The sequence below is a fragment of the Andrena cerasifolii genome, chromosome 14, assembly GCF_050908995.1.
Source record: "Andrena cerasifolii isolate SP2316 chromosome 14, iyAndCera1_principal, whole genome shotgun sequence".
NCBI lineage: Eukaryota > Metazoa > Arthropoda > Insecta > Hymenoptera > Andrenidae > Andrena > Andrena cerasifolii.
In genome coordinates this window covers 11,371,899-11,398,188 of record NC_135131.1, presented here as the reverse complement: position 1 = coordinate 11,398,188, position 26,290 = coordinate 11,371,899, and the positions used below count along the sequence as shown (strand labels likewise).

The 26,290-nt window shown below is 50.0% G+C and overlaps 1 protein-coding gene across 2 annotated transcripts in view; it reads left to right on the top strand.

Moving 5' to 3' along the window:
- LOC143376191 (uncharacterized) overlaps positions 1 to 25,500 on the top strand; it is a 42,188-nt gene extending 16,688 nt beyond the window's left edge. For both annotated transcript variants that reach the window (XM_076826157.1, XM_076826156.1), the window contains exons 3-4: positions 19,650 to 19,881; positions 23,060 to 25,500. In XM_076826157.1, the coding sequence (XP_076682272.1) occupies positions 19,650 to 19,881; positions 23,060 to 23,388 (561 nt within the window). In that variant the 3' untranslated portion in view covers positions 23,389 to 25,500. The remainder of the gene's footprint in view (positions 1 to 19,649; positions 19,882 to 23,059) is intronic.
- Positions 25,501 to 26,290: the final 790 nt, after the last annotated feature.

The window sequence follows — 26,290 nt, the reverse complement described above, 5'->3', positions numbered from 1 at the left end:
CCCGCACAGTTTACTCTGCGATAGAATTTCGCATCTCTATATAGAACCCTGTTGTAACCCAGACATGTGCCTTGCATGTGGAATTGCGCGAAATGGTTTACCCGTGTCACAGATGAAAAGCAACGGATCCACTTGACGCGGACTTGCCGCTATCAGATTCTCGAATCCCTCCAGTGGGAGCGGGTTTTAATGGCTGGAAGCGGGCGGAAGTTGAATCGTAAATTCGGCCGGAAGAGAAGCGCACAGGAGCCGAAGTTTGGCCACCCTAATGTAGGTCTGACGCGTATCATGCATCAGAGAGAAAGAGAGAGCAAGGACCCGCGCTCCATGGCCTACATACGGCCCATTTCCCTTGGCAAATATGCACGATCGGCCGCGGGACGCGTTATCAGCCACGCGTACAGTTATCGTGTTGCGTACGCTGACTCGCTCGGTGCAGGAGGTTCGGCAACCACACCCGTCCAAAGCTTTTCAAACGACTCGAACGTAGCAGTCCAGCTGCGGGCTGCAAGTGGATGATTCCGTCACAGAATGCAACGAAAAGGTGGAAGAAGAAGGGAAGAAGCTTGACTGCGTGGATTCTGGATACACCGGGAAAGTGATAGAGGTCTATACGTAGTCAGACTCTATCCTCTACCTTCTACTATACGTAATATGTAGGTATATGTAGGTATGTACACGCGCTCACGACACTCGGCAATCTCCAGTCTTTTAGAGAATGAGGCAAACTTCCTTTCTGCCCATTTCAAAGAGCCCTTCGTACAGAATATTCGGAGGACACGTTGCACAGAACTTGGCGCGTTATAGATGCTCAAAGAGAGCGAAGGATTAATGCGTTCCTCGCATATTCGCGTCCAAAGTCGAGGTTGACGCACGTTAATTTATAATTTTAATCAGCGCGGCCGGATAGAAGCGCGGCGTTGTTTCCACCAGCGAAGTATCCCCGAGTTTTCTGCTCCTTTTCGCCCTTTTTGTTCCCTGCGGATGCTGCAACTCGACGCCTTTGTTGTTGCTCGGAACCGTCCGCGCGGAGGAGTTTCGAATAATTCTTAGCTGGATTCTCGGAGGAGCGGCGAAACTCGACGCTCGCGCGGAAACTTGGTAAATTCTGCGCACGAAACAGAAGGCTATCGAAATGGAAATTGTAGAAGGGAAGCTCTGCCGGGGCGCCCTGTACCCCCAGGCAACGAGGATCGAAAGGAGAACGGAGCCGAGTTTTTCTGTCGGACAGATCTTAAGCTGGTCAATTTACATTTTCCCCTTCGCGGAACGGGCATGGACTCGAGGACGCGATGAAATGAAAACAGAAGAGACGGAAACTCTTGTTGCGCCGTGGATGAAAAGGCACGTGGAACAAAACGTTTTGCAATCTTCTACAGGAGAATCGGATTTTTAATTTCGGAAAATTGCAATTAGACGGAACAAGTGGGTTTAACCGGAGCCCAGCGTACGAGAGCTTTCTGACTGGGATTTGTTGCAACTGCGATTTGTCGCATAAAGTTGAATCGCTTCGACTCGATGCGCGACGTGCCAGGAACCTAGTTTCCTCGACTAATATTTCGATTTCGATATTTCCACGCGGACCGACGTATTCGAAGTTTTCTGCAAACGCGCGAATTGGGGGCGACGCTCCGCGGAGCCGGTCGCTTATTGGTCTCCCAGGGAGCAATTACGCCGCAGTAATTTTCGCGCAAATCGTCCTCCCACGATGAACAGCGGCGGCCGCGGTGGGTTGCCATCAAACTTTTTAGCATGCACGGGGATCGAGGACAATCGCATTACGCCGGCGCGGCTTTTTCGCGACAGGTGCCGCCATTTCGCTTGCACGCGTGGTCTGGTTGCTTTATGCCGACGTGAAAGGCACCGTGGAGACCATCGCGAGCTATCATGGCTACAAAGCAAAAAGAAGGGCGAATGTTTGACGTACGCCGCAGACACGTTGGGAACCGTGTTGCAATTTATTTAGAAGGACGCGCAGCAGCTGGATTACGCGTCATAGGGATTTATCGAGTTGCTGCAGAATTTTTGCGGATTTTTAGCGTCCATAAATCCATGGAACGTAGATCGAACGGATTGCTTCTATCTAATCGGCGATAGCCCGTAATGGACAGTGGAGAAGTTGCTAGCTGTGTAATTCTTAATAAAGCAATAGAGCAGGTGTTTTTATACGCTCACTGATCGAATATATAACAAATTCTCGAGATCCCGGCACTTAAGAGCAAAGTACGGAAGAAAAAGGAGAAGAAGGAGGATTCGAGGGTAATTGAAGCAGCAGCCAGGTCGCTGACAAGATTTGCATTGAAACTCGGCCCGCGAACCAGAGAAGAGAGCAAGTTTTCCAAGGGCTGAGGCGATGGCGGGAAACACGCTAGACTATCCCATTACTCTACGCCGCGCCGGGGCGTTATTATATTTTCTATTTAACCGAACTTGGATGGTTGCACAACTTTGCGTCAAGTTACCATAACGTTCGGAAAGAAGTTTCGAGCGACAGAAGTTCGTCTTCCCCTCGCTTGGATAATTAACGAAAATCTGCAACGTCCCGTATAACCGAACCATTTTGCCCGTATTCGAACCTCCTGACACGCTGCTCGCTACTCGATATCCTTTGACGAATCAAAATCTAAAGAAACTGCACGCGTCCATTGCGTGGATGTCCCTGGCGACGGATTTCAGGATCCAATCCGAACGTGACTGACAACCGCCTACAGAGATCCTCTTTCCACTGGTGGTCGAGCGGACAAAAACTGAAGAATAAAACGATACGCATATACCGAGTAGAGGCGCCACTCGGATTTCAAACGATTTTGCCATCGAGGCGGGATCTCGCGCAGATAAACGGAAAATACGCTCCGATAACGCGATAGTCGAGAGGGAGATCGACGCACCGCGGTGGTGTATGCATAAGATTCAAATCTGGGAAACGTCTTCCTGCTTCCCTTCTCTCTTGCTGTCGTGTTCAGTCTCGAATATAGCGACTAAATCTAGATCGAGCTGCTAGGACAATCTCGGGCAGACTGTTAATTAATATTGGAGTAGGTGGCAACGAGGGAGGCAAGATGAACGCAGCACCGTGATGCCACGATAGGTCGGTACACCATTCGGGATGATATTCATTCAATTGAAAGATAAACTTGTTTGTAACGGGGACTCGCGTGATTTTAATCGAGAACAAGTTCGCCGACGTTCTCCATGCAACACTGTGTGGAGTTTCTTTGGTGATTCGCTATTCAACGCGAGGACGTTTCGCTAAAATCGGTTCAATTGTGACGCGAAAACACGAGAAATGGTCAGAAATGCTCGGCCACGAACGAGCGGATTCCGTGTACATAACTACATACATACATACATAAGGTAGCGCCACGGGGGGGTTTCGTGCGCTTAAGTAGAATACCCCGTATTTAGCCAGACAACGGGTATGGTCTCATTCAACATGTAATCCTTGGAATTGAACACGTTCCCGCGTAATATTTGGTTTCGCGTTCGCAAACACGCGAGCCGAGGGGCTTGCGATATTTGCTGGGCCGTTGTTAACGTTAAACACTCGACGTTTATTCCGACAACGGTGGAAGATGCAACATAATCTTGTCCCAAGGAGATTCGGGACTCGGTGGATCGCTGAAAAGGGGCTACTTCATTTTCCGTCCGGTCCAAAGCCCCGGGAAGCTCTGAGAATCCACGCGTTTCCATTTAATCTTCGCGTCCTTCCGAAGCTTTCCCGCGTTCAGCTTCGGCTATAAATTCCCGGCCTCGTCCCCCAACGCTTGAGCAGCTACGCTCGAAGATTACAAACTGCCGTTTCATCTGGCCGTCGCTGTCGTTGAGAAGCCTCGCCGCAAAAATAACTTTCCACTCGAAAGTTGCCTTCCCTCGGTACAGTTCACCGCAACCGCGCAAACTTCGATTTAATTGTGCCCGGGCAAATCTCGACATGAAACTTCACGCCAAGGGGCATCGTCGTTTGTCTTAGAAGTGGTTCGACCGCACTTCTGTTCCATTAATCGTTACTTAGCCACGCCGGCCAATTCAATCGGGGCTAGCTTCCGGGCCACCCCCGATTTCGTCTTTCTTTTCGCGCTTTCCTAAATGGAACGCGAGAAATACGAGCGGTGCAACTCTGCACGGAATTCCCCGCAACCGGCCCCGAACGCCCGTTTAATTTCATTTTATTTCTCTCGCCACTCGCGATGTACTCGAACAAAAGAGAAAAATTATCGATCTCGATTAAACGAACCCCTTCGTTGGAAACGTTGAAGGGATCTATGGAGAATTTCTTTGTGCTGCCGAGAGAATGTGAGAGGTGGCAGCTACGGTAAACGGCTCTAAACAAACGTTTCCGCGGATTCTTGACAGCGGGGCGAAATTTTCGAGCTTGCGTAACGGTTACCAAAGCGACAACTGCGAACGGTTGTTTACAGGAAGCAGCAGCGTAACATGTCACCACGGTTCGCTGGATCCTCGTTCGTGTGGCTCCGTCGCGTTTTCAGTAAATTTCGCATTATGCAAGGGTCCTCCCGTCCAGAGTGTATTTTAGAGATAGAGCAGATTACGAGCGTTTCCAGAAGATATTTGAGAAACTTTTGGTACCGTCAAATGGGGCAATTTTCATCGCAAAGAAATTTCTCTAGCATCTATTGTACAACCGGTATTATTCGGAAAGTGCCTTGGACAGCTTTAATTGCCTACTTCAATATGCACTTTCTCTGAGAATAGTAGCTGTTACATAATAGATGCCAGAGGAATTTCGGTTAGAATCTACTTTTCTGTTGTGTATATTCGTAGCCTGAGCGACATAGATCCCTCTGTTCAGATTGCGCAGAATCTTAAGTAGTACGAGTCAATAATTCCATACTTTAGCATGCGCCGAGTAGTACAGGTCAACGGTTTTCTCGATCCAAAGAACGCTAAACACCAAAAGTCTGTGGAAGTTTAAGGGGTGTGCAGGTCGATATATTCGAGCTGTCACAAGTTGGGAAACAGGGAATTTGTTAAAAGTGTACTCGAAAGATCTGGATCGAGGGCGGGTGGAATTCCTGGAGGAAGTGGGCGATTTGAACAATTAACGGTGTCGCTTGCTTGCAGCGGAATACGTTTGGGAAGTGCGTCACTAATTGTATAAGTTCTCGCGATGCGAGAAAGTACTTAGCCCCATCGGTTCCATGGCTGGAATACTCTTTCACCCAGCTGCATTCGGAAACGCCGCGCCGCGCCGCCGTTCGGGGAAGTTTCGCAATATCTAGTGCCGCTTAATTCTAGCCGTCGATTCGACGAGTGTCTTGCTCGCTTCTCGTCCGTGAGCTAAGAAGATTAGGCGCCCCCGCTCGAGGGCTGTTTCCCTTTAGCGCGGGAAAATCGTGCAACCGAAGCTTCTCTGAATTTTCAACTCTTCTGGATAATTCTCATCGACCCTTCTGCTCCCCAATATTTACGCCGAAACAACGCGGGCGTTTTCCCCGCCGCGGGGGAATACTTTTTGTCTGCCGGTTATCGCTCGGACAATGCGTTGGGGCTCGAAAGCGCGCAGTTACCTCGAACGTCGCTCTATTTTTATCGCGTAACGATCAGGTAGCGGATATCGGGCGTGAAATCGCGACAGAACCGCCTGCTGATATTTATTCCAACGCGATCGTAATGATTAGTTGAAAATTCTGCCCTTTGGTTAGTGAGGCTTTATGGGGGGAAAGATAAGCAGCCGTGGAGTTCATCGAGACGAAATGGCGATGAAGTCTAACGCATTTATGGCTTCTGCGCTTAGAGCTCGCTCGAGGGGATGGTACAGTGGCCATGGGGGTTTACGCTCGTCCTCTCGGTGTCTGTGACCAGCTATAAGATTTCGTGAAGTTGTACGATCGCAATCCGTCGACTGTGTGCTCTTCCTTCGAGCGTGCTCTTCGCACCAGGCTGTGCACACTGATTGGATTGTCCGGCGAAGCCCAGTCTTTTCCTCTCTTCCTCCCTGAGTGCTGGTTCATCCGTGAAAATGCTTGTCGAGCGCAGCTTCAAAGTGTCCACTGACGTTCACCAGGGATGAAAAACACTGGGATGTAGAATTATATGAACTGCAGCGAGCTTTCGCTTTATTGCAAGCTCGGCCCTTACAGATCACCATTTCAAATAAACCTGCCGCGTTATTATACATATAATACCCGTCGATCTGTCCGCGCTTTCCTAAGGGCTCGATCGATTCGGAGACTGCAGGCAGACAGCGAACCGTACCAAAATTATACGGAAGTTTACAAGTACCGCTTCGAAGCGCCTTAAGTAGGCTAGATGTAAAGCGTGAAGAAGCAGCACGGAGATCTTAATAGGCCCCTCGCGAGCAACTTCGGACACTGCGCCAGCCTGTAATTCATGTTACAAACAGATGGAAGTTGGACGAGTGAATTTTGCAGCCGAGAAGAGGGTAGAAATTTAATCATCTTGTATGACTCTTGATACTTGATGCTCGAAGCTAAGTTTCCCAGTTAAGGCGCAGTCGGTATTTTATTCCGCGCATCGGATAGAGCGGGGGAACATTTCGCAGTCCGCTAATACTGGCGAGTAGGTAACGCGAGGTGTAACAGCTTCTGCTCGCGTGGCGCGAAATTTCACTGGTATTGCCTCGATATGTTGCCGGGCGGAGTGCATTTTATGGGCGTGCGGGGGTCAGCGCTTAAAAACAGGGAACTGAAAGAAACGGTGCTCGTTTTGGAACCCTCGATTTCCTTTTTAGTGCCACGAGCCTGTCCGCCCTTTTTGCCCTCTCAGCCATGTGCGAAACAAGAGGGGCTTAAAGAACCAGCGACGCGGTCTTTTAATAACCAGCGAGCGAATAACTGGCCAATAGTTCTGGAATTGTTTTACGTTCTATCCACTATCCCGGCAGATTTGCCAGCCAGCCGGGCAGCCAGCCATAATTTATTCCAGCCCCGAACGATAACACTAGCAAAACAATAGCTCTACGCGCGCAAAATCCCCTTGTATCCGCATTCGGCGGTGATTTTAATATCAGATTCCCTGGATAGAGGGAAGGGAATCCGTAGGCGTTCCACTCGAGAACCGTGCGAGATCTCCAGTGGACCGTGCATGCAAATCCACTCGCATAAGTTAACATAAACAGAGGGCGCGGCGGTTCATGTGTACGCCGGGCCCGTAGTTCAGACTTCAGACAACTGATTTCGCGTTGAATAGGAGAAACTTTGAAGCGGGACGGGTGGAGCTCGTCCGCCAGTTCACACACGCACTTGTCGCGCCAAACTTGTCTAAACAATGACGCGTCTCGCTGGGAGCTGCTTCCCAATCCCAAACGCTCGTCAACTTCTATTTACAATTAGTCGCCTGTGATCTTCGACGCTACTCGAAACAGATACATATACCCAACTTATCTAACTCGCATCGCCATAGAACCGTAACTTCGACCTCGAACCATCGATAAAACAAGTGGGAAACGTTGGTGGCGAAAACGCTCGGGCGATAGGGGAGGTGTGCTTTTGAAAATGCACTTGGTTTCACGTCGATATCTCCGTCGGTTCCGAAGATACAGGGCTGCAAAGTGGGGCGCGGGCTGCGAGCGACGACCGGAATACCGCGTGACCCACTCACCTATATTTCAATGGGGAAATGCATGCGTCACTACTATAGCAAAAAAAAAACACGCTAACTCAGCGTCCTTCGGTCGCTAGCGTCCTTCACTGACCAGCGCACAAGTGCCGCGCTTGGGGTAGGTCAGTGCTGCGGCCCGGCCCGGCCTGGCCCGGCGCGGCGCCATGCTCCGCTTTAAACGACCGTATCTCAGGATCGGAAAGTCGTATCTAGGTGAAACAACAAGCACGTTCAAGGGAAAGCTTCCCCGCTTCCATTGATCGCAAAAGCAGCGCTTTGCAACGCTTTAGAGTCACGTAACAGCGCGTCGAAGCTGATGTACATTATATGGCGATTAACTCCCTCTCGGTTGGGCTCGAAGTTGATCCTTCTTCGATCATATCGTACCATGAGCTGCATATTTTAGATAAAAGTGAGGTAGATGCGTTTACATTCGTGTACCCTTACGATTTAACGCGATTTCCTGTATTTTAGCTCAACAGATTTCCCTGCAAAGTAGCGAACCCTGTAACTAGGATTTTCGACGAGTGGCATAATCGAGTTACGGGAAACTCCGTTAACCCAGTGATTTGATTTCGCTAGGAGAACGTGTAATAGCGAGCTCGGTGAAACGAGACTTTCCGAATCAGTGTACAGAGACAGAGTCGTAGGGTTCTGTGAAAGAAACGATATCAGTCGTTTACTCGAAGCTGTTGTTTGTGTGCTTGGCTGTACGAGTGGGACTAATTATCTAGCTGGAACTCCGTGCTCCGTTAAATGGATATCAAGTTTCTAGCCGGAAGAACGGCAGCGCGCGGTCACTCGTCGTTCCCCGGCAGCAGTTCCGCGAGAAAGGACCAATTGATCTCGCCTAATCGGTCGGAAAGTATCGGGACGCGGCGCAGCGGCAGGGCAGATTTGATTAATCGGCCGATTCGAACGTATCATTTTGGCGGACGCGTGCAATTACACGTGCTCCACAACCGATCTGCCAGTGGTCGATCCAAACAAAAGCGTGCGCGTTTCCACTGGCCCCCAGTTCGGCCAGGATTCCATCGAATCGGCACTGTGGATCTAATTAGCCCCGATTAATTTGGCGCCAGGTGCTATCGAGCGATCTGCCAGTCGCGTGGATCCAGATCGAGACATCCATTGTGGCGGGCTCTACTCGCGAACGAGTCTGGGAATTATCGATCGCTTTGAGATGCTGTTTTCCGCGAAATTTCAACTTGTTAGGCTGATTAATCCTCGAGATGGCGAGCATTAACGGGTCGTACGCGTGAATTCCGATGCGAGCTCGGGGAAGCCGCGATCCTGATTAAACGCGTTGGCTGCTTGCGAGTCGAACGAATTCTACCGAACGGGAACTCCGTCGAATTTCGCGAAGTTTACGTGGACGGGCGGTTTTGGTGTCTGTGGCTGCTTTTGACGGAGCTCCCGCGACGGAATTTACAGCCTCGTCGCGCCGAGCGACGAACGATGCCCGGAACTTTCGAAAATTATTCAATTTTGACGGCAGGTCGTCTCGTCGCTCGAGCAACGACCGCATTAAGATGACGCGAGCTCCGTCAGAAGTTAATGCGATTCTTTAACCAGTTTGGACTTTTAGCGCGTCCTCTATCAGCCAAGTCTCCGAAACTCCGAAAGATCTCGGGATCCCCATATCGCGAGCAGGGTCGAGGATCGTTTCAAGTCAGCTGGAAGTTTTGACGATTAGTTCCACCAAGATCCTCCGGGGAAGAATCTCGTGGACCCGTAAGCGCTAGTTCTACTTAGCACGAGAGCTTTGCTTTCGGTTACCTACTTGTCGCGCAAACGAACTGGCAAGTCGTTATTCTAAAGCCTCGGAAGTCATTGATCACATCGATAAGAATCTCGATTTCATAAAGGGTAGCTTCCGGAATTGTATCGTCCCCGATTCGAAAGCATTCGAAGAAGCTGCAATCCTGGGCGAATCACGGGTAAATATTTATAATTTCCAAGTTATTCGAGCGTTTAATCTAAAGCGCGGCAGAAATTGTACGCAGCGATGGGGAAACTTACAATGCATACCGTATACATGCACATTCTGCGGCGTAATTTCTCGAGGCATGTCGGGACGATGTTCAAGCCCGTTACGGTCGCGATTAAATTAATCCTATCGATTAGGAAGACGCCTATTTTTAAGCTGCTTTCCGCCCGACCCCGCGCCTTGCCTTCGGCTTCGGGGTTCATAAACATTCATGAAACGTTATTAATGCGTCAGTCAGGGTGCTAACAAACACGTTCCATCAGGCCCGCGGAAACCTGTCGAACCGTTAAAAGTGGCAGCCTGTAATGCAGGATTCCGAAAGCAGAAATTTCTTCGCGGCGCGTTTATTAATTAAAGGGCACGCCACGCGTTACGGAGGAATTACGATCGCGCGGCGGCAAAATATCACGCGAGCACGGTCGTTCCTTGTTCGATTATGTCACGGGCACCGACAGCGGTTAAGTGACGTTGGTTTACACGACGCATAATTAGGCGGCTCGTAAAACAATGGGTTTCAGTTTAACCGTGCACGCGGTCGAACAAATATAACCGTGGTGCGGCTGACGCCATTTGTCTCTGGCCCGCTAACACGCCACATTCGCTGCCAACAAAATTCTATATCAAATTGTCAGCTGGCCATAGTGGCGTGGACTAACCTCCCTTTGGCTGGAATTCCCCTCTGTCGTCCCTGCACCGAACGAAAGTTATGGCAAATTAAGTTACGCGGTGGATGGATCGCCACTTTCTTCGGCGGAAGAAGCAAGAGAAACGAGATTCATCGACTCGGTAGTCCCAGTACGCATTTCTTCCCTGAAGAATGAACAGTCCGGTAGACACTGCAGTAGTATAAGGCGCGTTTAACCGGACGAGAGGCGGGATAACCATCGTTCCGCAGCATCCCGCCGTTCATTTTTCATTTCCCGAGCCACGCAATGCAATTTCGAGCCGGAGTTCATCCGCAGTCTCATTCCGTTCCATTTAAACAGCGACACGGGGAAAATCGAGAATAGGTACTGGCCTAGGTATTCCCTGTTGAAGCAACACCGCTGCCGCTCCGCACTGCTCCGCTCGTCTTCCATCAAATCGCGCCTCCCATCCAGTCCGACGCGCCGCGCCAAGGTATTCGAGATATGTATTTGGGAAATGGAATACGTCGAGTAGTGACAGGCGGAAGGACAGGAATAAGAAAGCGGCTGCGAGGGGCCGTGAATTCGGATTCGAATTCGGAGCGATCAGACGACGCTGGAGTAGTGAGATTTCCTCGTCATCCACCGCTTCGCCGAGGGATGCCTGGTAATTTTCATCGAGCGCGGAATCTGGCTCGGAATTCCGCCATGGAAAACTGGTGGATTCGTTACTGCCGATGGAATTCCCGGGAATAAAGAAGCAGTGACACGCTCGTCTTATTTCGAACAGAGTATCCCACCGCTAACTGTAAACGAAACTTCAGGGTTGCGAGTACCATTAACCCCCGGGGATTTTCCTCTTGGTCCACTGAACTACAAACGAAACCGACTTCCCTGGGATCGGAATTGGGACTGACCACTGGTTCACCCTGTTTCCTCGCTGCTCCCAAAGGAACACTAATTCTACTGGTCTTCGAATATCCAAGGATGAACCACTGATCAAAATTCTGTCGCGTAGAATTCCGAGCCGTTACTTGGAGTTTCAGCGGTGGGACAATTCATAGAGCCAAAAGTTTGATTTATCATCGCGGTGAGGCACTTCCGCCAATGTTGCTGCCTCGCGTGCTGCAGAAGAATCGAGGTGCTCTCCCTTGGAGCAGCCAAACGAAGAGGTCTCGGCGAGTTTCGTTGTCCCTCGACAAGCACTTGGTCGCAGAGCTCACCCCCAGTTTATAAACAGCCTTAAACTCGCTGCTGTCTCCTTAAACACAGAGGGAGCGACAGAGGGAGGAGTCGGTCTCTCGCTGCGAGGGTTTCCTACGGAGTGTTTACTTTAGCAGGACAGAATTCGAGTTCGCAGCCATTTTCCCGGGGAGCTAGCTTCGAGGCCCGTCGATAAGCTCCGAGAAAAAGACGAGTGACGGCGGACAAGAACGGTAAATTTCCATCGTCGTCCCTGGAAAAAAGATCGTGCCTGCCCTCAGCCAAGTATCGATTTAAATGTAAAAAGGACCTATCGCGAGGGACTCGGCGTATATCAACGTTACTTGAACAGTTGTTCAGTTTTAAAGCCCGATAACTGATAATTCTGAAACGTCAATGGAGAGGCTTCCAGTCGTTACATTTTGGAACAATTACCGCTAACACAGGTAAAGTTGAGCGTTTGAATTTCGAGAAGCCCTCGTGGTAGCCATCGCGAAGAGGGCACAGAGGGGGAAAACGATATCGAAGCCCCGAGTCCTGGTGCGTACAGCAACGGAAAAGGACTTGCGCGGAAAAAAGGAGCGGCGCGAAATCAATTTCCCCCGCAGTAAGGGCGGAAACGTTTCTCGCGAGGGAGAATACAAGCGATCTGTTGCGTCGCGTCGCCTTGTAGCTCTGGATCGATGTTCCCTTAATGGAAAACACCGCCACGGACGCTGTCGAGTGGAGAAATAAACCCGAATGGTTGCGATAAGTCGACGGGTGTACGCCGTACGGCCCGATCGAACACGCTTTCAGAAAGCACCTGTAAATCGTCTATTTATGCGAACGTCGCCCTCCGCGCGATTTAATTCTCCTGGAGAAGAAGCCTGCCTCGTCGGGCGAAGGAATTCGAGGAGCTTCGAGGGCCCTCTCCGTTTCAATCCGGTCGGATGCAGCTCTAATGAAACAATCGCATCGCGTTTTCCATTGAAAAATCTGCAAATCAGGATTCGGGGTGGAAATGTTTGCTGGATGCTGCTCCCGCTCGGTAAACGTCGAAAGTTGTTGACTCGGGCAAGAAGCTACGATAAAATCGCTTTCTTCCCCGATACCCTCGCGTGGAATACTAGAATTCATCGTGCCTCGTGGATTTAGCCAACAATTTCCCTTTAAATTTTCGTCCCGGCACGGCGCGGGGATTTAAATCCCCTAAAGCCCGACGATGCTTTTTAAATCTGTAAAAAAAATTGCTGGCCAGACTTGAAATTGAATCCTTACAGACAGAGTCGATCCGATGCACGTTATATTCGACAAAAATAAACGAGGCCGAATCGAGGCTACCTGCGCCAGTCGAGTGCTTTGTATCAGCGCGAGCGCGAAAAAACCGATCGCATAATCGAACAATCGCGGGTGTATTATCGGTATTGGAACAGCGGGCGAAAATCGAGCTTCACGGGGGAGGGGAAGGGAAGGGAAGTATCAATCGCCGAGCAGCGGATTCGATCGGATAAAATATGAGGCGCTGGATGGTTTTTCAAATAAATCACCCGCCAAAGGAATTTAAGTAAAACGCGCTGGGATCTGCTTGCCTTTGATCGCGCGTTGACTCGTTCTTTTCCACTTGGCGTTCACGCTGGATACGCGTAGATACCTACTCGTGCTCGCTCGGGTATGCATGCTTCCGTCGCCGTAACCTAACCCAGACCTTTCTAACGATAATTTTCCCGAAAAAAGGCTGAAAAAGGGTGACCGAACGCACCACTTTCGTCGCGGGGAACGTCTGAATCCCAGTGACCCCTTCCACGGGAACAACCCAATGCGCGATCTTCCTGTTCCACCGCCCTTTCATCCCGAATTTAATGACCAGGGTCGTCAAGTTTCGGGAAGGGGAACGGGAACGGGAGCGCGATAAACCCAGTGCTCGGCCAGAGGGATGATATACGCTCGGTCATCATCCAGCCAGGGCCGTTACCGTCGTACCGTCGAACAAGGACGGGAAAGCGGGAAAACGGGAAAGTAGAAGAGCCCGGCATACGCCGAGTTCCATCGACTTCGAAAGCCCTTTCGACCCTGACAGCCGGCAATTTTTCCGCGAAACGAGCATTTGCATCTTTACGACCCTTCCCGTCGTTTTTCGGCCCTGCTGGGCCAACCCGTCATGGATCCGACGACAAATCCTGCCCTGACGACGTTCCACGGATGTTGGACGAACCACAGCCAGGATTCTCTCTTTCTTTCAATATCGCGGCTAGTTATTGATTGGTAGCTTGACGAAGGTAATCCACGTGAAATCGCGACATCGTGACTGGAATAGCTCTTGAGATATCGAACGCTAAAGTTTGAAAACGCTAAGAGGAGAGTCGAACGTGTTTCGATATTGAATACTCCAGATTCGACATGGAGTTGAAAATGTTTGAAATACGAGGTCCGAGAACGCACTCTCCTCAAAAGTTTCGGCTCGAGTAGCCTTGGAGACTTGGAGAGCTGAAGATTACACTCGTAATCGGTGGTAAAGTCGCGAGTGTTGCAGCTGCAACGAAAAGTGTCGTACAGCCGGGGAACCCTTAAATTCCGACCCCGATGCACGCGGAAAGCAGCTTTTCCTGTCTTCCCGTCCGTTCCTTTGCCCTTTTTCAGGAGGGTTGCGCGTGAACTGCATACGTTTGCGTACATTTACTGCAGCCCCCAGAAGCAACGCGAAAATGCATCGCAACGTTTTCGCCGAGCTGCGATATTATTCCCGCGGAAAGGATGCATCGCGCCCGTTCACACGGGTCTCCTCGCGCGTACACGCGCCTATAAATTCTTAACAGCGATTACGCAGACAGGGGAGGGTATGGACAATAAACGAAAATTTATCTGCAACTCGTTCCCAGGAGCCAGCACCGTTTGTTTATTCTCCTTTCATTTGGCCAAGCCCGCCATAGACAAAGGGAATATTTATCACTGGCCCTTATAACTGTAATTACACGGCATTGTTCCAGCAGTTGGACGAGGAAGATATGATTTTCAAAAGGCCCACTCGCGATTCCATTTTTCGATATTCGACAGCAGAGATTCCCGTGCTGCCAGTTAATCGAAACCAGTTCGCCTTTCTTAATTAATCGGTTCGTCTCTGCGCGTGGTCGGAAGTTTTATACATAGGTATACACCTAGCGGCCCTAGCAACCCCGGCGATTCTGCATTCACGCAGCCGCGTGGCTGATAGAATTTCAACGCTCGTGTGCGCAATTTAATAAACGAAAAGTTATTTTTCGCGCGTCAAGCCTCGGTGCTTGCCATTCCGTTTACTCTACCCTTCTTTATCTCCCCATTTCATCGTCGTAGTTAAATTTGCCCGAGGGTAATTGCAAATTGTCTTGTTCGTTTCCCGCTGCCAAACCTCCAACCGTTCCTCTGCTTTCGCAAACGTGAGCCCAGTACGTGGCAGTCGCGATGCTGCCGAATTTATTCTCCCCAGACACGTGACGATCCTACGCCGCGTCTAATCTAAATACAAAATATAATTGTCAGCAACAAGTTGCCAGGCCTGTCCAACGAAGGCAACGCCAGGAGCAGCGATCGCTTTGTTTTCGCTAACAATCAATTAACGGCGGTGGTTCCCCAGCAATTCCGCGGCAAGCTGATAAAACAGGACAAATGAAAGCTGGAACTTTCTGATTACAATCGCGCTCGCTATTCGATCGAGCGTTATCGATGCTGTTACGACGATAACACGCCGGAAGCCTATTTAATTTCCACGTGGCTTATCGGTTCGATAGTTTCCGGAGTTTCGGCCTGTTCGACGCAAAACTTGGGCTGTTTCGATATCGCCGCTTGTTCTATCGCAATTAATATTTGCGACTTGAAGTTTTACGTGCCGAGAAATAGCGCGGAATAATGTGAAATCGGTGGAACCGGGACGGCAAGGAAGCCTGCCCCCGTTGCGGCAGAATCTTTGCACGTGCATTCAGCCTGGTGACATTATTAAATTTCTCCGCAGATTTCCGCTCTGTGCACCGCGACGTGTCGAAAAGCCTCGCAGCCTGGTGCATTCTACCCGCTTACTAAATCCACATTTGGGACACCACTTTCTCCCTCCCTACATGGGTTTTTTGCTTAACATACACCGGTATGATACACCGAAGTCAGGATACAGTGCAATAATTCAAATAATTGTTCCCTCTGCATATTGGTACAAACTATCCCGTCTGTTTCCACGGTGGCATCTGTCGAGGATGAACAGTGCATTGGCAAACAGTTTCCTGGGAACGCTATCGGGCACGATTAATTACCGCGGTAAACTAAAATTTATATCACGTACCTTGCACCGTACAGACAACCTTCTATCCACGGATAAACATCTCTATTACAAACTTTGTAATACACATTTCCCCTGTATTGCGCTATATCTCCTTAATATGAAAATCGCACTGACATTTATTAACCGTGCAAGTAGCGCAGCCCAATAGGTGCATAGTTTCCGCCCGGTCTGACCGCGAACGATCCATACCACTCGCCCCGTATCTCCAACTCCGCTTGCTAACCGAACTCTTCGTTTCTTAATCGACAAAGAAGAGCTAATCTTCTTGTTGGTCGCTCGTTATCCCGAGCCCCGAGGGCCGAGCTCGTGCAACGTCATCTGCTTATACATCTGCGTATAATTAATATACACCGAGCCGCCACGTTCGGAAGCTTCCAGTTGTCGTTATTGATCTCCTGCGTCCCAGCCGTACATTCAGCGTCCAACGTGTCCGTTAAAAAAAAAGGAATCGCTATTTTTTGGTCCGCTTAATTCGAGATCCGGCGAAGTCGGCTCTGGAAAATCATTGGAACCCTTCCGCGCCATTTCCATACAAATCGGGCAACTCCGAAACTGCCCGTTCGAACAGACTGAAACTTTTAATTTTCCAGCGCGCCGCGCCGGCCCCTCTCCGTTCTAATTGCCCTTTAACATCATCGTTTCGATTATGAAACACGGCGGCTTCGACCCAGTTGCGAAATCTTCCGCGCCCGGGACGTCTGCGTCGAATTCGAGCAGCTATCCGACAATAATTAACCGATATCCGTGTAGAATACAATTTGCTTGCAGTTAGACGGAGCCAAGTAACGATAAGGTGAATGGCTTTATTCGCGAGCTGAACGAAGGTGGGCGATATCCATCGTCTGGTTAATTCTCTTAAGTCGTAACGATGCCGATGATACGCGCTAGCACAGCTTGCGGCCCACGGTCCTCTCGGGGGACGTTGATTCACGTCGATTTTTCGCTCGCAATAAAGGCGAATTTCGGTGAATTCGCCAACGTCAGTGAATTCTGCCACGAAGCGGTGTCGCGCGGACTAGCTCATAAAAGAACATTGTTCGCGCCGAGTGGCTGCGCGGTAAATGAAGCAATATCGGTGACAAATGGCGTGCAGCCCCAACCGATGGAAAAGAAGGCAAATGGCGGGTCGGGGTTCGACCGTGCATAAGATATAAATTGACTGCTCGAGGAGCCAGAATTATGATGATAGCGGTGCACCCCTCGAATAACCAAAAGGAATCACTGCTACATCACCTGTTATACTCGTATACATTTTTATTCTCTAATATCTCTAAGGAAATATCTCCGAACAATTTCATTTTGGTACCTTATATTTCTCTTCCCAAGAGAAACACAAAGCCACCGAGTGCGGTTTCTTGCGATGCAACAGCATTCAGAGCGCGATGAGATTTATTATTGGCGCAGCAATGCGCTGGCGATAATATTTCGCTCGCTTCCCACGGTCCGCCGAGCGTTTCATAAACAACCGGCAAACGTCCCGATGAATGTATGGCTTCCCCTGCAAAGCTGTCCCTTGGGATTCCACGATTTTTCCACGAGTAATCTCCGCGTAACGAGTCAATTACAAGGCGCTCCGTATATTAAAAGCAATATTTAAATGCCGGGTCTGAGCGTTTGCAGTCGCCGCGCTGTTGCATTAAGTGGTCTACTCGCGCGTGTAATATCAGAGCTCGTCGTCAACTAATTAAAGTAATGAACAGGCGAATTCGCCACCCGTCAAACAGAATATTTAATCGTGGCGCCACACACGAATAAAGTTTACCAATTACGCACGCCCCCTCAGCGTCGGCAACGATTAACACAGGCATCCGCTGTAAATCAGGTATAGCTCTAATTGCAAAGCCGTTTACGAAGACTGCGTTTAAGCAAGTGGAAAGAGGCGGTCGCCCTCCAAGATTAAATGATTTCCGCGGAGTTCGCCTTCGGTATCGCCTAATTTCGGGTACGCGGGATCGCGGTACGCACGCGGGCAATTATATTCTAATATCCTCTAACAAACGGCTGGCAGGCAGCACGGGTGGGACGCGCAATTACCCCTGAAAAATGAATACGCCCGTGGAGCGGGTATTGCGAAACATCCACAAGAAACAAAGGGCGCGCTCGAAAGTATGCCCTTCATAAAATCGCGTAACGTAATTACGCGAGGGTATGGAGTCCAGTAAAAGTCCGTTTCCCATGCAATTCCGCCGGAACGAATGCACTGGCTTGTATCAACGGCGCGCGTCGCGTTAATACTCGTAAATCGCTTCTATGCGTTTCCTCGGTATGTATTCCCGCTGCGCGGACAATGGCGGAGCATGGCCGTTTTCACGCTCGGATCTTCCAGCCGCGGCATTTGTTATTTTAATTATGTCTGGACCGCTATGCCGGCGGTTTTGTCACGCGCTGCACGCTGCCCGATACGTTACCGAACCGCCCGGGCGGATTAAATTGCTCCGCGGCAGAGGAATGACGGAAATCGACTGGACGACGTTCGGTTCTCTGGTTTTTCATACGTACCTAGACCTCTACGTATTGATTCGAGACTTATTGAGTAGACAGCTTAGGAAGCTGGGGAAGCCTACCACTAGTGACTATATACACAGGATCCTCACTGGCGTTACTCCAAAAAGGCTTGAATTGAAAACCCTCGTTTCTTTCCTCTTCGACTAAGCCATATAAATATATTAGGAATAAACACTTCTAGAGCCATCAAATTCAAGATTTCTAGAAAACTCTTGTGCACACGGAGAATACTGACACTTTACTTTTAGACACTCCTAGTGCACAATGAACGTAATAAATATTCCGATTTTCTCTTCCAGAGTGTAAAAGCGGGTCTCATATTTATAATAATCCACTTTAATACACGACACTATTCCGTTGATTAAAAAGAGCCGCGTGGATGCGCGTATCGAGCCTCGTCCATCCGCAGACTATTATCGCCCGCTGATTACGCGTGTCGTCGTGCGTTAAACTGGCGGACGCGTCTCTGTAGTCGGTGCTCGATACGGGGGCGTTCATCGACCATGATTAAACGCCAAAATTACCAGCTCGCGAGTCGAAAGAAGGCGCGGCAGTACGTACCGCTGCGATCCTTTGACAAAAGAGATCACCGAGACTGCGTTGGAAGTCGGATCGCTTCTTTGCCGGCCAGCCTCTCCTCCTCATCGAGACGGTTGGTCGAGCAACGGGATCTTGACTCGGCTCGGCCCTTGGCCCGATATTATTTCTCCGGGCTTAATCACCAGCGACTAACCGGCCAATAAATCGCCCTCTAATTTGGTTTAAGCGCCGCCCGGAATTATCCGTAGCCAACACCGAAGTCGCCGGATTATCTCACCGACTGCGTCTCTCCTGCGGCTCCGACGATATTGCGCGTTCCACTGTGCAGCCCGGCTGTAAATTAACTTTAATGCACCCTGGCCGTCTGAACGCCTCCCCCCCGACAACTTTCGATTACGATATCCAGAGGCCTGATGGATAGGACGCGCTCGTTCTTTTCCGCAGTATTTCAGTAGCTACTGTTAAGAGGTCTCGCGAGCCTTCCGCGATAAATGCCCCTCCCACCCGACAGCTTTATAGCCCTTCGATTTACCAGTTTAATGTGTTTTTAAATCGCCTACGATATATTCGCGCGGCCGATTAGAAGCAAGGATTCTCGATAAATCGACTGCTTTAATTTGAATATACGATCCCTTAAAGGAGTATTTCGCACGGCTGCTGTGTCTATTGCAGGATTTGGTTAAAGCACCCCCTTGATAGCCTTGCGGACAGCAGAACGGGGTGCAAGAGCTCTAGGTCTTGATTAAAGTCTTGATCGACAGAATTGTTGGGTGTAGTTTGCGTTTAAGCGTCGCGTGCTGGGCGGTTTTTATGTACCTACAAGGTTACATAGTTTTGTGCTGAGTGTGTTCGGAGCGTAACGCAAAGCGTTTGGAGATGGTGGGTGTAATAAATCGATCGGCATGTGTACTGATTTCAGATAATGGGCAAGTGGTACGTGGTGGAAGTGTTGGAGCACAAAGTCGATCCACTGAAGTCTGTAAGCGGATCGTACGTGCTCGATTCCTGTCCGATTTTGAAGCTGAGGGCGCTCGAATACTCGTCGCTGAGGCTTTTGTGGACCGAGGAGGCTGGCAATCTCGAATTCACTTTCCGGATACCGGACATATCGAGGAAGCCGGGCTTCTGGATCTCCACCTCTCTGCAAAATGGTAACTCGGCTGTTTCAAATACGACGCGACGGGGAGGATCCGGAAATATTTCCAAGTCGCAAGGACACCTAGCTTCCCGGCGCGGCGTTCGATAACGTTCGGACATGCCGACCAGGGAATTCATGGAGATTTCACGCGCGGCTTGGGAAATTTCGGCAATCGCAAACGCGATCAGTTAGGCCCAGCAATTTTGGTCGAAGCAAAGCTTAAATCATCCGGAAACGCTTAGGGAAGCGGGTCTCCTCTCCGAGGAATGTCTTCTTCCGTCGATAAATTCGCGGGAATATGCGCGCAGCCATTTCCGACGCATAAAACCGAGGAATAATTTCCTCGTGAAATTCCCAAGCGGCGGCGTAAAAAACAGGACTCGCGGTATCCCCGGCTCCTCCTACGCCGCAGGAGCCTCCGTTTCCTTCCTCGCGGGATGTAACGAACGGTTCGATAGGTTCGAGTGTCGGTCTACGAAGTTCCTTCAAAGACGATTACCATAAGCCGCCGAAGTGGAGCAAAGTTCTTCTCGAATAAATGAAACGAAAGGTTCGGTCGAGCGTGGCAGCGTTCAAGTTCGCGACGAAATCTGGAAGGCGTCTTCAAGTGTTCGTTTTCCGCTTGCTTTCACATGTCAAAGGCCTTTGGCGAGCAAGAATGTCGAAGATTTCGGGAATTCTTTTGCAAGAATCCCACTTCTTCACCCCTGCAGGCTCTGTAGAACTTAGAACTGTAGAGTGTAGATGTATAGATGGCCTCTTCCGCGCGAACCCATCCCAAATTCTTCGTATTTCATCAAAAGACAAAGTATAAGCTTTCAGATCGTCAGGGAATTTCACCTGCTCTCTCTTTTCACTTTTAACGAAACCCCAGATCCATCGTTTCCTCGGAGTTTCATCCCCCGCTGAGTTGGACAGCTTCCAAGTAGAATTGCCTGCAGAAAAATTGCGTTTACCAGCCGCCAGTTAACTCCGGGCAGGCTCTCGATTCATTGACCCTGATACAGTTTCGCGCCGCGGCGATCGATGAGCCGTATAAACTTGATAGGGCAGTGGGAGTGAAACAGAGCGGAACAAAAGTTAAGAGGTCCCTCGGACTGGCACTTGAAGCCATCGCGGACGAGTCGGAATAAACGACTCGAAGTGAAACTTTCAAGACGGCCGGCCGGGCCGCGGCGTAAGGCGTAGCCATGTAGTTTTACATAGGTACGAGTATACATGCACGATCCGCTCTATCGTGGATCTGATAGGATACAAATTAGGTCTAGATTAGCTCCGCGTCTAAGGGGACTTGGGTCTGTGCCGGATAATTAAAGGAACGTCTCCCCTTTTACCCTGTACCTACATATCACAATTACGCTGGCTTCCTCGGTCGGACTTGGTGCAACTTGGAATTCTAAGCGCTCCGTTGCAGTCTCCCAGAAAACCACTCGAACTCGAGGAGCCATCGAAGAGGTTGCCACGCGAACCTCGCCACAAACCATCCCGTTACAAATGGTTAATTAACCGACTCCCCGGAGCATAGAGCAAAGTAGCGGCAACTCCCCTCGTAACCGAAGACGTAAGATGGCTCGATAACGGTCTTAATGAATCCCCGGATATGCAGCCGTGATTATCGGCTAACTGTCAGCGAGATGGCCGCGTGGCCGCATCGCCGCATCGCCGCATCGTCGAAGCCGGGTTATGCAATTACGGCGCGGCGCGGAGAATAATTTTTCAAAAGCCCCTTACCCTGCCCTTTTTTTAATTCCGTGGTCCCATTCTTCGGGGCGATAGCAGCGGACGGATGGCAGGAACGCTCGCACAATGCGACCGCGGATCGAGATCTCTCGAAGCTCCTTTCAAGCCCGACTCCCTCCGCTCCCGCCCTCCGGTCTGAACGTGAAATTTGTCCTTTCGAATTATGATCGTTCGCGTGGCTTTCGAGCCGCGAGAACGCTCGACGCTCTAGTCTCTGGCGGTTTCGTGGATGGAACATAAAGGAGCCTTCGTTGGGCTATGGGAATAAATTGCATCGATCGGTTGAAGGTAAGGGGCTTTAAGGGGGTGGGCTATGACGTTGGAGGTTCTCGCAGGCATAGTAGGTATTACCGGTGATATTATTAAATGCAGTTTATTTCTTAGCAATTGCTCGTCCCTCGTCGGAATGGTATTTGTGTAACTGTAACATCTGCCGCTGGTCGGTGGACGCGTGCATGGGAAAGAAGTCAATCGAATTCGAGGGAATGTAATAAAGGATGGTTGATCGCTCGGAGCGACGTGAAATTCAAATGCACATTGTCTCACGACCTCGACCAGAATTTCAAATGGCCGAACCGTGGATACAATTAATTTCGTGCGATTAAACGTCAATATCTCCGAGCTAGCGACCATTTACACAGCGAAACGGTTTTCGGCGGAGCTATAATATTGCGAACGAACGCATACGCCACGCCATCAACGTTATTGCCACTGGCACGTTCTGGACGCGTGACAATCATTTTCCAAACTAATAATCATGTTAGCAGCGATGCGCGGCTGCAGGGCCATCCCTAAACTAGCACAAAAGATCCAATTGCAACGATTCTGTGCGTTTGAAAGAGGAAAGAATCGCGGAATCGCGGAATCGCGGAACCGCGACGCGACGCTTCACAGTACGCATAAACCATCCGTGACGATCCATAATTCTGTCTCCGCGTATTCCTAATCAGCCGCGTAAGTGCATCGTCAACGATATAATGGCGCGTAATGCGACAGGTTTCCAACGGGAGCATGCTGGCATTCCCAGTCGTCGTAGAGAATAATCAGGCCGATTCGCTGATTTCCGCTGGTGATTTGCTCTGAATCGCGAACAGCTCGACGAGCCCCGATTCCACGCCATTTCAGCGTACGCGAGCGTTTAAGGGCACGTGACCAGGCGGTTTCGCCTGTTCGACAAGTTAGTCAGAGGAAGGATCGGGAATAACTGTAGCCAACAAGTTGTAAATCGAAATCGACCTACATACATATACATAGGCCCGGAATAAGAGACCTCGGAGGGTAGCTGTTCGAGTCCCGTCGCCCGAGGCCCTCTTTTTCCGTGGCTGCCGAGGAATTACATAGGAATTACAAAAGCAAAGTGATAGCCAAAAAGAAAAACATATCCAGCCTTTCTCGCTTCAGAGTTTCCAAGCTTCCCTGACTAATTCGCATGGTGTTGGTGATGCCAACAGGTACGCTGGCGGAGAGGCAGTACAACCAGTTCTCTGGCAACGTGCACGTGATGAAAGCCGTGTCCTCGGACATGGTGCTGACCTTCTGCTCCCGCAGCCCGGGCAATCAGCTCTACTCTCTTCTGCTCTCGCGGGAGCACATCCTGCAGAAGAGCGACAAGCGCGGCGTGCACAATCTGCTCGGACGCCGTGGCCTCAAGATCGTCAGCATCCAAGAGACCTGCATGAACAGCGCTGCCTGGAGAAGAGGATCCTTCGGTTTGATCGGATGGCTGACCCTGATGGGCGTGCTGTCCTGCAGCGTCCTCTTCGGCTCCTGGCAATGGTAGTCGCGGAACGGGGGCAAAATCGAGTTCACCAGGGAAATCGTTAGCTAATCGCAAAAGAAACTCTTGGTCAAACATACTCTCCTCTTCCTCGTTCTTGATCTACCTTCCGGGTCACCACCCACCGCAGCAAAATCTCCGAACCTCCCTTTCGCGTAGAGTAAGCGTTAGCCACGCAGTCGATACGAGGACCCCCTTACCACGGGCCCTCCTTTTCATCGCGGAAGAATGCTCTTAATTGGCAACGCATTTAACGATTTCGCGTATCGCGCCCGTTCCACGATGCCCGCCCGAGTCTGTTCGGCGTAATCGTAATAAGAATCTCGGACGGAGCCATAGAATTCGTTGGTGCGCCCCGATGGACCCAGGGCGAGCGAGCCGTGTACAATACATACATCGCTCCGACACAATTATCGCGAATTCCTGTCCCTCGCGATAATGTCGTTCTCCACGGGGACGGAATCCAGCCGTTGGCACGGTGCATCCTTTCGTTTAGTCCCGAGTCACGTAGATCTCGCGGCCTTCCAATTCTTCCACTCCTCCAAGAAATTGCCTGCCCCTCGAGTCCGCTCGGGCCTCGACTGCAAAGCGAACGGGCAATTCGCGTGTTCAAATTCGTCACGATTAACTCTTTCGGATCATCTGGATCGTCGATCGTTCGGAGCACCTTATTGTCACCTGCGCGTATCTTGTTTTACTTTCTGGCTTACACGGAGAACGAAACACATTCATCTTGCATTCCGCTTTTGTTTCCGCGCCTTTCCGCGTCATCGTTACACGGCGAAACATATCAGCGCGATGGTTACTATTATTCGTAAGAAGGGGACTTGAATGGAATGGGGCTGAAAGAGTTAATCGCGGCGCGCGGAAGATAATTCCAGCATCTCGCGAACATTAGTCACGTTAGATAGAAGTGCATGTTGTATATGTATCCTCGGTTCGTGGATTTAAGAAGACAATAGTAACGATCGTGGTGATTCGCGTCGATTCTGCGACGACAACGATCCCCGTAGCCGATCGTAGTAAGGTTCATCCGCTCTAACTCGTCCAAGGACAACGTCGAACGAGCGTATCGTCGCGAACACCTGAAAGTTAAACGGTAAACGGTCGCGTGCGTCGATGTTTACCGGAGATCCAAGGAGTTGAACCTCTCCCACATGAGTGTTTGTCGGCAAAAGTATTCGAAACGCGCAACGATTATATCACGATTTATCCTGTACACCCTTCTTCTGTCTCGAGCCTCGTTTAGGATAAAGGAGTTTCGACTTTAAATAAGCTACGTTAGCGGGAGTTCTATTTCGAGGGGGAGCAGCGTTGTACGATTGTAAAATAGTTGGAAGTTATCGTTGGACATGGTTCGGCTCGCTCGAATCGAGTGGCCGTGTGGTCGACTCAATCGCACTCGCTTCCCGTTGTCAGTGAAATTCGCGCACGCTCAACGTATCCTTTTATACTTATCGAGATTCGTTGAGGCGATCTTTTTATATAAACGCAGAGGGAGCTTTGAATTCTGCCAGTTTTGCGTCTCCTCGTATGCCTTTTTATACGAACCCCTGAACGTAAAAATTTGTATTTTAAAAATCTCGCTCTTATCCATTTTTCTACACGTATAGTTGAATTTTGTATACGAGTCGGCACATTATCCGTGGGGGATGCCAAAACGGATGATGTGGTGCAGCTTTATCTCGCGTTACGTGTTTCCTCGGTATTTACGAAAGCAAACGAATGCGTTTGAGTGTAGGGCGAGTTGTTCGATGGACCGGAAAGCCGTACACGTTAGAAACGATAAACGGGGGGCTGTTACCATTCATTTGACAAATTAAAGAAAGAAACTCGTGTTCTGTATATATGTATATCCTCGTATCGAGTCACTCGACGATCACGGTATACATACGGGGAACTCGTTGAATTATTGTACACTTGGATGGGAATCGTGAAGTAATTACGCCATGTTATGTTTAAAATGCTCTAGAGTCTTTATTTATTGTACAGAATTGCTCGATATTATAAATAAATCTATATATAATACAACCTATTAGTACCTAATACGATATAATCGTAGGTATGCTTATTATGTGTATAAATATGGAACAATAAAGAATGATTTCGACGGTTTCTAGGCTCTGTTATTTCCCGACTGTTTCGCGGCCGACTCGCAGCGCTGGAGGAATCCTAAAAATTGCAGGAGAATCTCGTTATAGAGGAGCAGCGGAATCGTAGCTTGGGGTGTATTCCACTCCGTCACTCGGAGCATCTCGAAAAAAAGCCGCACAAAGCTGCCGGTGAAAGGAGGAGGAGAGGGGAATAACGAGATCGCGCGTCGGTGTATGCGTCCTGAATGCTAAAATGCTCGCGAGGCACCAAGGGGTAGAAAGCTTTCGGCGTTACGTAAAGCTGCGCGGCAGAGAGCCAAGAGAAACTATTACCCCCGGTGAGAGATGTGATCGAAGGTGCCTGTAACTATCCGTCAACGGCTCTGTCACGCAGAAAGCAGATAGCAGAAAGCAGAAAGCAGAAAGTGCTCGGATCACTGGCCATCTAACAACCAGCTGCACCTACGACTGCACCTCCTTGGAGACCGTAAATCTAACGCTCTGCATTTTCCAAGCTCCACGGCATTCAAATCCCTTATCGGTTATCTCAGCAGCTTGATCTCGGGAATAACGAGCTCACGTCGTAGATTCGATCTTGTTGGTCAAACAGTTGGTTCGTCCAAAGTCTAAGGTCTAAGGGATAGGGGGTAAATGAAGAGAACGCATCGCGGGAAGAGATTCGCGACGGGAGGGAATTGAAAGAACGCTGCGCCGCGGCCGTCGCGTCGTGCTCTTTCATTTCCATCCCCAGCCTCCCCGCCTTCCTTCCGTCGCTTTTCCACGGATATCTGACCGTTTTATGCTCCGTTCGT